Source organism: Monopterus albus, unplaced genomic scaffold (assembly GCF_001952655.1).
Source record: "Monopterus albus unplaced genomic scaffold, M_albus_1.0 scaffold393.1, whole genome shotgun sequence".
Taxonomy (NCBI): Eukaryota; Metazoa; Chordata; class Actinopteri; order Synbranchiformes; family Synbranchidae; genus Monopterus; species Monopterus albus.
This window is the reverse complement of record NW_018128273.1, coordinates 128,247-139,993: the sequence shown is the minus strand read 5'-3', so window position 1 is coordinate 139,993 and position 11,747 is coordinate 128,247. Positions and strand designations below refer to the sequence as shown.

Genomic DNA, 11,747 nt, shown 5'->3' with positions numbered 1-11,747 from the left:
TGATACATGCAGCAATTCATGATTATATCATGTGCACTGTGAGAATGAAAACGATACACATAACCCGATACTGTGGCTATGCTTTGGGCCGTTTGTTATCTGCGGAGTGCTTCGTGGTAGGTGGACCACACGGGCGTAGTGGGTGTGATTATTTGCACAGAGCAGTTAGAAAGCACAAATACACCTCCACAATTTTGGTTTTACGCTCTTCTTTTGAATTATTTGAGAAAATGTACCTTACTAAAAGATGTCACACAATTTCCTATTGCCATTTTTAGCCTTCTTGAAAACATTTACAAACACACTATTATTCTACTATTCAAATATTATTTGGTGCAGTTGTACCAGTGTTTCACATTGAACTTTAAATAGACTAATATAGACCTTGTTCTCAAACATTGTGTACTTTCTTGCAATTTAAACGCAACATTTATTAAACCCAATTTCCACCTATTCCCAGATGAACAAGTTAATAATGAGTGACTTAACATGTGCATTATCACTGTAGTGATGAGGGTTTTTTTAAGAGTATCCCAGTTATGTGTTATGTGCATCATTTTCTGGTTTTAGAAACCCAGATAGCCATAGTATTATGAGAGTAACCAGAATACTCTGGCATGTATGCACCTTATCACTTTCTGATCATTATGTACCTTCCATGAAGGTGCACGATCATGAAGATGAAATAAAAGAAAATTTTGACTTTGTTAATAGATAAATTGGCTTTGTTTTCTACTGCTGATGATCAACCAGAAAAGCTAAGTCAAGCTGTTAAAAGAGAAAATTTGTTGTTAATGCAGTTGTTCAAAAAGCCAGAAATCAAACTGCTGATCCTCATAAATGAGTAGCTGAAATGTTGAAGATTTAAGACATCTTCTTACAGGTAATAAGAACATAGATACTGGTATGATCATGCTTACAGGAATAAAACAAACCAGATTCTTGTATTTTATTTAAATATCATATCATAAAAAAGCTAAATAATCAGAATACTAACATGCAAGTAAATGCGCAGCATACAGTGCTCACACTGTCACGTTTACTTGTGCTTATGCTCTATGGAATTTCTGTTTTTATGGTTCAGCTGAGTATCCAGTTAGTCCATACAGATACTGTGGCTGAATTTAATTTGAACCACTACCCATGAATTTCCCTGCATGCAAACAAATATATTCACCTTCTTCAGCATGACAACCCCCATAGCAGTTTCGGCAGTAAAGAGAATGGCATTGATCATCATGATCACGCCAACGGGGACATTGGTCTTCAGAGCAGCCAGGCTCACGATCCACCCGCTGAGGGAATGAGACAGAGAAGTAAAAGGCAGAAACCGACACCTGATATTAATTATGCACACACTATCTTTGTTTTGTCAGCACTGACAGCTCAAATAAGAACAGCGCATACTTAGGTAACAATATTAGCTCAATGATGAAAGGAAAAGGTTCCATTGTCATGTTGAACCTACAGATACTTTTAGAAGAAAAACTGTACTGATGGTTTGTTAAACATTGCACCTCCACCTCTAGTCTGGAAATCTAATCTTATACTGGCAACAGCAGTTTTTTTTTTTTTTGGGGGGGGGACAGATTCAAGGCCAACAACCTTGAGACGCTTTCTTTTTCTCTGCTGAAAAATCAGATCCTAGTGAAGCTCTGCCAGTCACTATAAGCATGTTTTTGTCCTTTAGATGGTTTGTTTTAGTCATACCTGAAGCCCCATCCAGGGATACCAATGGTCATGATAACGCAAACGACCACTTGAGCAAAGAAAATGAAGAAGAATACAAAGAAGTTGAAGGAGCTGTCACTCCTAGAGGAGAAAAAAATAATGATCAAAATGAAGCAACAACTCATCCATTTACAGTATCCTTCACTAAGGCCTTGCACATCAACACAGGTGTTTTCACTTATGGTACCTAGCTTAGGTGCCCTAGCACCTGCATGCACTGGTGCTGTGAGGAACCTTGGAGTCATTTTTGACAGTGATTTTAATTTTGATAACCAGATCAGATCCGTGGTTAAAACCAGTTTTTATCATTTGAGGCTCTTAACGAAGGTGAAGCCTTTTTTATCGTATGCCGATTTAGAAAAAGCCATCTCGACTATTGTAATGCCCTCCATGTCGGAATCTATCAGTTTCTTCTGCGGAAGCTTAGTTCAAAATGCTGCGGCTTGACTGTTGTCAAACACTCCTAAGTCTGCCCACATCACCCCTGTGCTTCGCTCACTCCATTGGCTGCCAATACAGTATAGAATTAACTTCAAAATACTACAGTTTGATATTAAGGCCATAAATGGCTTTGCTCCGCCATACATATCGGATCTTCTCTCCGTCTATGTGCCACGCAGAACCCTGCGCTCCTCAGAACACTAGTCCCTGGTTGTTCCTTGGGCTAGGTACAAAAAAGGGGGAGAACGCTCTTTTGCCGTGTATGGCCCCAGGCTTTGGAACGCCCTACCACCAGAGCTTCGGGCCGAAACTGAGCTGGCGGCTTTTAAGTCAACTCTGAAAACCCATCTCTTTAGACAGGCCTTTGGTATTTAGCTCGTCCTAATCTTAACTTGTTTTTTCTCCTGCTGTTTTATACTGTTTTTATTCTGATAGGGATGTCCTTTATTTTGGGGTTTTTAATAATTTGTAGTTTATTTTGTATAGGTTTTTGTTTTAGTATTGTCTTGTATTAGTGTCCTTTTGTGAAGCACTTTGGGCTCCTGCAGAGTTGTAAAGTGCTATATAAATAAACTATTATTATTATTATTATTACAATGGCAGATTAAACCCCTACTCAGTCTGGGCAAAGCTGTGATGGGAGTTGAATGATATACAAGTCCATCAATTATAAAGAATGATAAAGGTATAACTTGCCATTCCCTACAACTACAAAAAAATGTTAACAGGATATTAAGGCATATATCCACATGGACCTAAGAGGTTTAATCAGGTAACTTAATAGAAAATACCTGTGGGGGTGTACAAGGCTTTGAAAAAGTTAAACAAGTGTGCCATCATGAAATCAATTGTCTTGTTTTATATAGAGCAGAAGTGCTTCCTCTCTGTCCGTTTGCTTCCCTTCTTGCGCTGGTTACACTTCCACTGTTTTCTTGCTCAGATTTAGTTCCTGTTAAAATGTAGGGCAGTGTTACTGGCTGCCTTTGACCATTTATCAAGTGAAAAACACATATTAATACTTAAAATGATTGTGGCACACTGTTTTTCCAACATCTCCACTTTACTACTTGGTTTACACCTTCTACTTGTGTAAGCAATTTAACCAAAGGCTGCACCTCTGCAGGTCTAAGGTGAACCATGAAGAACATCACATTCATACTTACACAAGACTGTCCCATGACAAAATGTTAAAACCAAAAACTTTGAATGACATGTGAAGGATAAATGTTAAAACTTTTGCCCAACATATTTTTGGCCCCCAGGCTTTTCATCAGGATGGTGGTACACACCTGAAGGCTTTATACACAGGTCGGTACCAACAGACGAAGGAGCAGGGGGTGAAGAGGAGGGCCCAAAGGATGGCAAGACCCAGGCCCACACCACCGGAGGGGTCCACACAGAACATGGCCAGGGAGGAGATCAGGTTGAAGGCCAGAGTTAAAGTGCAGACTGGACATTGATAAAAATAGATAAAAGAAGACACAGTATACAGAAGGATGAACAGAAATTCCTGAACAAATGTAAACAGCACTCCAGTCAAGATCAGCACTTTGTGGCTTTATTACAGAGCTGTGGTCTGGAACACCAATCCAATCCACCCGTCCCACATCGAAAGAAAAAGCCAACATGTCAGGATTTTGGCTGATGTAATATGATGCAATCTTTGCCTACAGCTAGGTCTAGAATGGGCTCCTCTGGTTGTCCCTAGGTCCCCAGTCAGGACAGCTTTGTCACAGAGCACACCTGAAGAAATTAAGCTAGAAGAATCTTTGATGTTCAAATATGTAATCATATTACTGTGATTATAATGAAACTTACACTTCTGCCATGTTACAATCAAATGATAACTATCAGATGTTAGGACAGAGGTAAAAGAGAAACAACTGGGTGTCAATAATTAACAATAATAATGAACTAAAACATACAGCAGAGCACTGTATGTTCTCATAAAGCATAACAATAGCTGCTAAGTATATACTGCATTTTACAGTGTTCTAGGCCAGAGGCTCCCAGTGACTGGTACCGGGTCTGGAAACATTTGCTACCACTTGCTCTTGGTGGGCCAACAACAACTTATTTTCAACAAACTGAACTGGTTCTTGTATGGACAACCCAGCTGACAACAGCAGAATTGGACACCAATTTCAGCTGGTTCCTGCCAGTCAGTCAATCTAGCAGTGAAGTGTCAGTCTTTGTGCAAACACTCCGGTTCATTCTCCTGGCAGCACAGTAGAGGCCACACAGCACTGAGTCAGCTGTACGTTCAGCTTCATAATATATTCTCTTAGAGTGTACTGCCTTCCACCAAGAGAGATTTTAGAATAGCTGTAGTTTCACTCCAATCATGCCACACAACCCAAACCCTTAAAGAGCTACAACACTTCATTTATAGTGTTAAATACTGGCAGTATTGGTAAGACGGTAATTCTGCTAATTAAAACATTACTACAGCAGAGTAAGAATAACAGGAACTCACACATCCAGAAGTAATACATGATGGTGACTGTGCGCTGGAAACGCTGGCTGATCTCCACATTGATGTCCTGGTAGAAGCAGGGGCCCACAGGGCAGAATGAAGGTAATGGGGGCCAATTATTCTGACGGGCTGAAGAAGAGAGCAATCAGGGGGTCATGGTACAATAAAACACATTTGGCATTATATATAAAATTATTTAATAGAGGACGTTCTAGTAGTTAACCAACACTGAATATTAATAAAACTTGAAATATTCTTTCCGTGGCTTTCAACTACATTAAAGTCTGTTATAAACCATTTATTACAGGTTTATAAAGGCTATATCTAGGGAACAAAGTGTTACCATTTCTTTTCAGTACAACCCTGATATTGAGTGTTCACTATGAAGTTTACAAAAACAATGGTTCAGTGCAGCTGGATTTCAATGAGACATCCTAAACGTTTCAGGTACTGGTTGATCGATATAGGTTTTACAACGACTGATGCCAGTGGTGATTTTTTTAGAGAGCAGTTTGTCTGATGGCTGATATATAATGCAGATATCGTGTTTTTGAAATCTTTTTGCATCAGACAAAATACACCAATTTAATAACAAATGAAGCACATATTTCCTGAATTTAAATGAACATTTATTTAACCTTAATGAATTATGAAAATAAAAAATGAACATTGCCTCATTTACTACAATCTGCACTGACCTTATTATTTTAAAATTAAAAAGATGTTCACAAATAATCAAAAAACCAAACTGTAATAAACCTTTATGAATAAATGATAAAACAAAATAAAACAGTTACATTTTCCTGAGACACAAGGTCAAATTATAAATGTTTTACTTGCACTGCACACAATAGTAGCACACACATTGTCTGCAGACATGTTGGCCAATTAGAATCCAGCCATCGCCCTGTGCCAATCACCTAAATATCAGCCTGATTAATCAGTCGACCACTAATTTGACAAGACCCCCTCATCTTGCCCCTCTCTTACAGGCTCCAGGTCCCAGACTGTGTGACTTGAGCTCCCTCTCTCTCCTCTCCAGCTCCTGGGCTTTCTTCTCCAGCTCCTCCTGCTTCCTCAGGAGATCTGCTGTGGTAGCATTCACTGCAGTCTAACACAGTAAAACATAGGCAAAGTAAAGCATCAGAAGTGCAAAGAGATTAGCTGAATTTGTGTCATAAAAAAAAAGCAAAGGATCATGTGTCGAGGCCAGTATCATAACAGAGTCCTAGAGGAGATGCTGTCAAGATCTGCAAAAACAAATCAAGTGTTTTCTGTTAAGTGTAGTTTAAAGTCTGCATGTAGATGCAATGGTAAGGTTTAAGTATGGCTCTGATTTCAGTGCATTATCCCTCAGGTCTGCCCATAACTGTGACGAGAGCCATAAAAATTCTTATCTTTATAAATAATTTAAATGGACTGCTGTCCTGCAGATGGCTGGTTTGGGGGTTTGTTTTTAAGGATTCAGCAGCCAGCTGCACAGAGTAGAGCTGAGTGGGCTGATTCATTGATATCTTAGAAAACCCTTTTCATGACCCTGAAGGACAAACCCTGTTCTCTGGGTACATTTTTAATTTTCAGTGCGAGTACAGTCACATTTTTGCATCCAACTACCACTGAATTTACTCATGTTAAAATGTGATAACAAGTGTGCTTATGAAGTTTTTTTTCCCCTCATACCTGGGAGTTATATGAGCCATAGTTGCGAGGCTCAGTGGGTGTTGTCCTGCTGGGTGGGGTCTGTGCAGGCACAGATGGAGCAGAAGGAGATGTGGCTTCATATGGTGGTGGAGGCTGGAGCAGATTTAGTAAAAGTCAGTCAAGATACATCAGTTTGATCTCATGGTAAAAACTCTGAGCAAACCCTCAGGGCATTATGTCATGACCTCAGGGCTGGAAATGAGATGCAGATGTATCACATTCCACACAGAAACTGAAATTCCTTTCTTAAATGCATTGATAACATGATGGTGTTTATAAACAAATACATTTTCTGTAACATGACAAGTGATAATGCCAAAAAGGCAATTTCACTTAGAGTTTAAAATGAATGAAAGAAGATTTTATTAGTGTCTTGTAGGTGACTATACCCACATAGGCTTACAAACACGCAGAACAAGGATGGTGCAGATACATTTTCAACAAAAAGGTAAATTTGTGCTCCATCTATTTATTTTGATCATTGATTATTCTGTTGATTACATTCTATATTAACCAATCACTACATCTATGAAAGGCAGAAAAAAGTTGAAAATATCAATTAAAGGTGAAATTAATATACTCATTTGTTTTGTCCAATTAGCAATCTGAAATGTTTAAAATTGTAGAGGACTAGCACCAGCAAATACTCATATTTAAGAAGCTGGAATTAGTATAGGTGGGAGAGTTTCACCTAAAACAAATGACATAAACAAAAGTCCGTGACTAAAGTACTGTCCAATACTGGAGAAATCAAAACAAATGATAATTAAATAATCCATCTTGCTTATATTTTGGAGTCCATATAGTAACATTTTTAGAGGTGTGTGATTCCTAACTGTTAAAAGGACAGTGCAGGTCCTGTTGCTGCAGTATATGCCAATAGCTGACAGGAAGTACACATGGACCCAAGCCGTCTCCTAGCAACAACATCCCAATGATAAGGTCCATAACTTAGACCTGAGCTGTTTCCTAGCAGCAGAAATATTAAACTCTATAGCAATATGTATATTTTAGCTCTGCTTTCACTGCAATCAGTCTTAGTTTTGTTAAGCATTTTAAGACACAAAAAACTGTATAATAAACTACATCTGTGTACAACCCAGTCCTTAAGGCTGAATAGCCACCTGGGTAAAGGAGGTAACTGCCCCAGGAACACTGACAGATTATTAGAGATGGGTAGAGAGAACAGAAGCTCTGAAGTGAAGTGCAACAATCAACACATGGTGCCAGGGCTTGTGTCAAATGAAAAAAAAACATGTGACTGATGACATCCAACACTTCAAACATCACTGGTGCTTCGTAATGCACATCACTGACGTTTTTGAAAGTTTTGAAATTAAACTAGGTACATTAATGGACTGATAAAGAATTATTGAGAAATATGACTATAAAGACAAAACCAAATATTTCCCATCTGATAGCAAACATATTATAAAATTAACAGCATTATTCAATGAAAACCATTCTCCAATAACATGACATTATGACTTAAATGACATGTCATAAATATCAACCATGAAATTAAAACGATTGATTCCACAGTCAGTGTGACTGTGGACTCAATCAGTACGTTTACTGCACTAATAAAGTACAATATGGCATTTATTATTTTACTGCAACATACTGCAATCTAACATATACTTTTAATAAAGCCCTTCTGAATAACAATATTATAGATTAAAGAGTAATGTTAATCATCATCATCATCAGACTTATATTACACAGGAGATTAAAACCCCTAATATCAGTGAGGTGTTGTCATGCTTCAGCCAGTCTTTACCAGCTGCAATACATTTTAAAGCCACCAGATGTCACTGTTCATCTTCACCTGCCCATCATTAGGGATTATAAAACAATCAGTGGCTCCCTAACTCCCTGAGTGAAAGAGGTACAGTATATTGACATGCTTTTAGCCGTTTCTGCGCTTGTTGTAGTTTTGTGTCTACTTGTAGGGATTTTTTTTGCACTTCTCTGTCATGGTTTTGTGTCTCTTTGTGAGACAATCTCTGACAAAAATCTTTATTAGATTGAAACACTGCTGCTTTATTAAAAATGCTGGAAGCATAGTGCAGTGTGCATATTTTCTGTCTGTTTTTGCCTTTAACATACAGTGCCTTGCGAAAGTATTCGGCCCCCTTGAACTTTGCGACCTTTTGCCACATTTCAGGCTTCAAACATAAAGATATAAAACTAATTTTTTGTGAAGAATCAACAACAAGTGGGACACAATCATGAAGTGGAACGAAATTTATTGGATATTTCAAACTTTTTTAACAAATAAAAAAACTGAAAAATTGGGCGTGCAAAATTATTCAGCCCCTTTACTTTCAGTGCAGCAAACTCTCTCCAGAAGTTCAGTGAGGATCTCTGAATGATCCAATGTTGACCTAAATGACTAATGATGATAAATAGAACCCACCTGTGTGTAATCAAGTCTCCGTATAAATGCACCTGCACTGTGAGAGTCTCAGAGGTCCGTTTAAAGCGCAAAGAGCATCATGAAGAACAAGGAACACACCAGGCAGATCTGAGATACTGTTGTGGAGAAGTTTAACGCCGGATTTGGATACAAAAAGATTTCCCAAGCTTTAAACATCCCAAGGAGCACTGTGCAAGCGATAATATTGAAATGGAAGGAGTATCAGACCACTGCAAATCTACCAAGACCTGGCCGTCCCTCTAAACTTTCAGCTCATACAAGGAGAAGACTGATCAGAGAGGCAGCCAAGAGGCCCATGATCACTCTGGATGAACTGCAGAGATCTACAGCGGAGGTGGGAGACTCTGTCCATAGGACAACAATCAGTCATATACTGCACAAATCTGGCCTTTATGGAAGAGTGGCAAGAAGAAAGCCATTTCTTAAAGATATCCATAAAAAGTGTCGTTTAAAGTTTGCCACAAGCCACCTGGGAGACACACCAAACATGTGGAAGAAGGTGCTCTGGTCAGATGAAACCAAAATCGAACTTTTTGGCAACAATGCAAAACGTTATGTTTGGCGTAAAAGCAACACAGCTCATCACCCTGAACACACCATCCCCACTGTCAAACATGGTGGTGGCAGCATCATGGTTTGGGCCTGCTTTTCTTCAGCAGGGACAGGGAAGATGGTTAAAATTGATGGGAAGATGGATGGAGCCAAATACAGGACCATTCTGGAAGGAAACCTGATGGAGTCTGCAAAAGACCTGAGACTGGGACGGAGATTTGTCTTCCAACAAGACAATGATCCAAAACATAAAGCAAAATCTACAATGGAATGGTTCACAAATAAACATATCCAGGTGTTAGAATGGCCAAGTCAAAGTCCAGACCTGAATCCAATCAAGAATCTGTGGAAAGAACTGAAAACTGCTGTTCACAAACGCTCTCCATCCAACCTCACTGAGCTCGAGCTGTTTTGCAAGGAGGAATGGGCAAAAATTTCAGTCTCTCGATGTGCAAAACTGATAGACATACCCCAAGCGACTTACAGCTGTAATCGCAGCAAAAGGTGGCGCTACAAAGTATTAACTTAAGGGGGCTGAATAATTTTGCACGCCCAATTTTTCAGTTTTTTATTTGTTAAAAAAGTTTGAAATATCCAATAAATTTCGTTCCACTTCATGATTGTGTCCCACTTGTTGTTGATTCTTCACAAAAAATTACAGTTATATATCTTTATGTTTGAAGCCTGAAATGTGGCAAAAGGTTGCAAAGTTCAAGGGGGCCGAATACTTTCGCAAGGCACTGTATGTGTGCTCCAGCTGCAGCACCTACAAATGGAGTTTGGATCACTGTTGTATCTCTGTGATATTAACCATCTTTGAAGGCAGAGAGTGACAGATGACTGAAAGACCTGAAAAGATAGAAACTCTTGCATTAACATTAAACTAAATGTAAGCCTTTTGCTTACATGATGCTTAACAGCAATGGCACATTTGGTCCCTTTCTCTGTCCCTCACAAATAAAACATGCCAAACCACATACAGTCAGGTCCATAAATATGGGGACAGACACAATTCTAACATTTTTGGCTCTATACACCACCACAATGGATTTGAAATGAAACGAACAAGATGTGCTTTAACTGCAGACTGTCAGCTTTAATTTGAGGGTATTTACATCCAAATCAGGTGAACGGTGTAGGAATTACAACAGTTTGCATATGTGCCTCCCACTTGTTAAGGGACCAAAAGTAATGGGACAATTGGCTTCTCAGCTGTTCCATGGCCAGGTGTGTGTTATTCCCTCATCCCAATTACAATGAGCAGATAAAAGGTCCAGAGTTCATTTCAAGTGTGCTATTTGCATTGGGAATCTGTTGCTGTCAACTCTCAAGATGAGATCCAAAGAGCTGTCACTATCAGTGAAGCAAGCCATCATTAGGCTGAAAAAACAAAACAAACCCATCAGAGAGACGTGGCCAAAACAACTGTTTGGAACATTCTTAAAAAGAAGGAACGCACCGGTGAGCTCAGCAACACCAAAAGACCCGGAAGACCACGGAAAACTTTTGCAGTATGCTTTGGGTCATTGTTCATCTGTACTGTGAAGCGCCGTCCAATGAGTTCTGAAGCATTTGGCTGAATATGAGCAGATAATATTGCCCGAAACACTTCAGAATTCATCCTGCTGCTTTTGTCAGCAGTCACATCATCAATAAATACAAGAGACCCAGTTCCATGGGCAGCCATACATGCCCACGCCATGACACTACCACCACCAGGCTTCACTGATGACGTGGTATGCTTAGGATCATGAGCAGTTCCTTTCCTTCTCCATACTCTTCTCTTCCCATCACTCTGGTACAAGTTGATCTTGGTCTCATCTGTCCATAGGATGTTGTTCCAGAACTGTGAAGGCTTTTTTAGATGTCGTTTGGCAAACTCTAATCTGGCCTTCCTGTTTTTGGGGCTCACCAATGGTTTACATCTTGTGGTGAACCCTCTGTATTCACTCTGGTGAAGTCTTCTCTTGATTGTTGACTTTGACACACATACACCTACCTCCTGGAGAGTGTTCTTGATCTGGCCAACTGTTGTGAAGGGTGTTTTCTTCACCAGGGAAAGAATTCTTCGGTCATCCACCACAGTTGTTTTCCGTGGTCTTCCGGGTCTTTTGGTGTTGCTGAGCTCACCGGTGCGTTCCTTCTTTTTAAGAATGTTCCAAACAGTTGTTTTGGCCACGCCTAATGTTTTTGCTATCTCTCTGATGGGTTTGTTTTGTTTTTTCAGCCTAATGATGGCTTGCTTCACTGATAGTGACAGCTCTTTGGATCTCATCTTGAGAGTTGACAGCAACAGATTCCAAATGCAAATAGCACACTTGAAATGAACTCTGGACCTTTTATCTGCTCATTGTAATTGGGATGAGGGAATAACACACACCTGGCCATGGAACAGCTGAGAAGCCA

The 11,747-nt window shown here is 39.5% G+C and overlaps 1 protein-coding gene across 1 annotated transcript in view; it reads right to left on the bottom strand.

The window, feature by feature from the left end:
• The window catches only part of scamp3 (secretory carrier membrane protein 3), a 16,817-nt gene that overhangs the window by 491 nt on the left and 4,579 nt on the right, over positions 1–11,747 (bottom strand). The window contains exons 3-8 of the mRNA XM_020586034.1: positions 6,329–6,442; positions 5,639–5,759; positions 4,649–4,777; positions 3,462–3,621; positions 1,711–1,812; positions 1,178–1,295 (exon numbers count right to left, since the gene is read on the bottom strand). Coding sequence (XP_020441690.1) covers positions 1,178–1,295; positions 1,711–1,812; positions 3,462–3,621; positions 4,649–4,777; positions 5,639–5,759; positions 6,329–6,442 — 744 coding nt within the window. The remainder of the gene's footprint in view (positions 1–1,177; positions 1,296–1,710; positions 1,813–3,461; positions 3,622–4,648; positions 4,778–5,638; positions 5,760–6,328; positions 6,443–11,747) is intronic.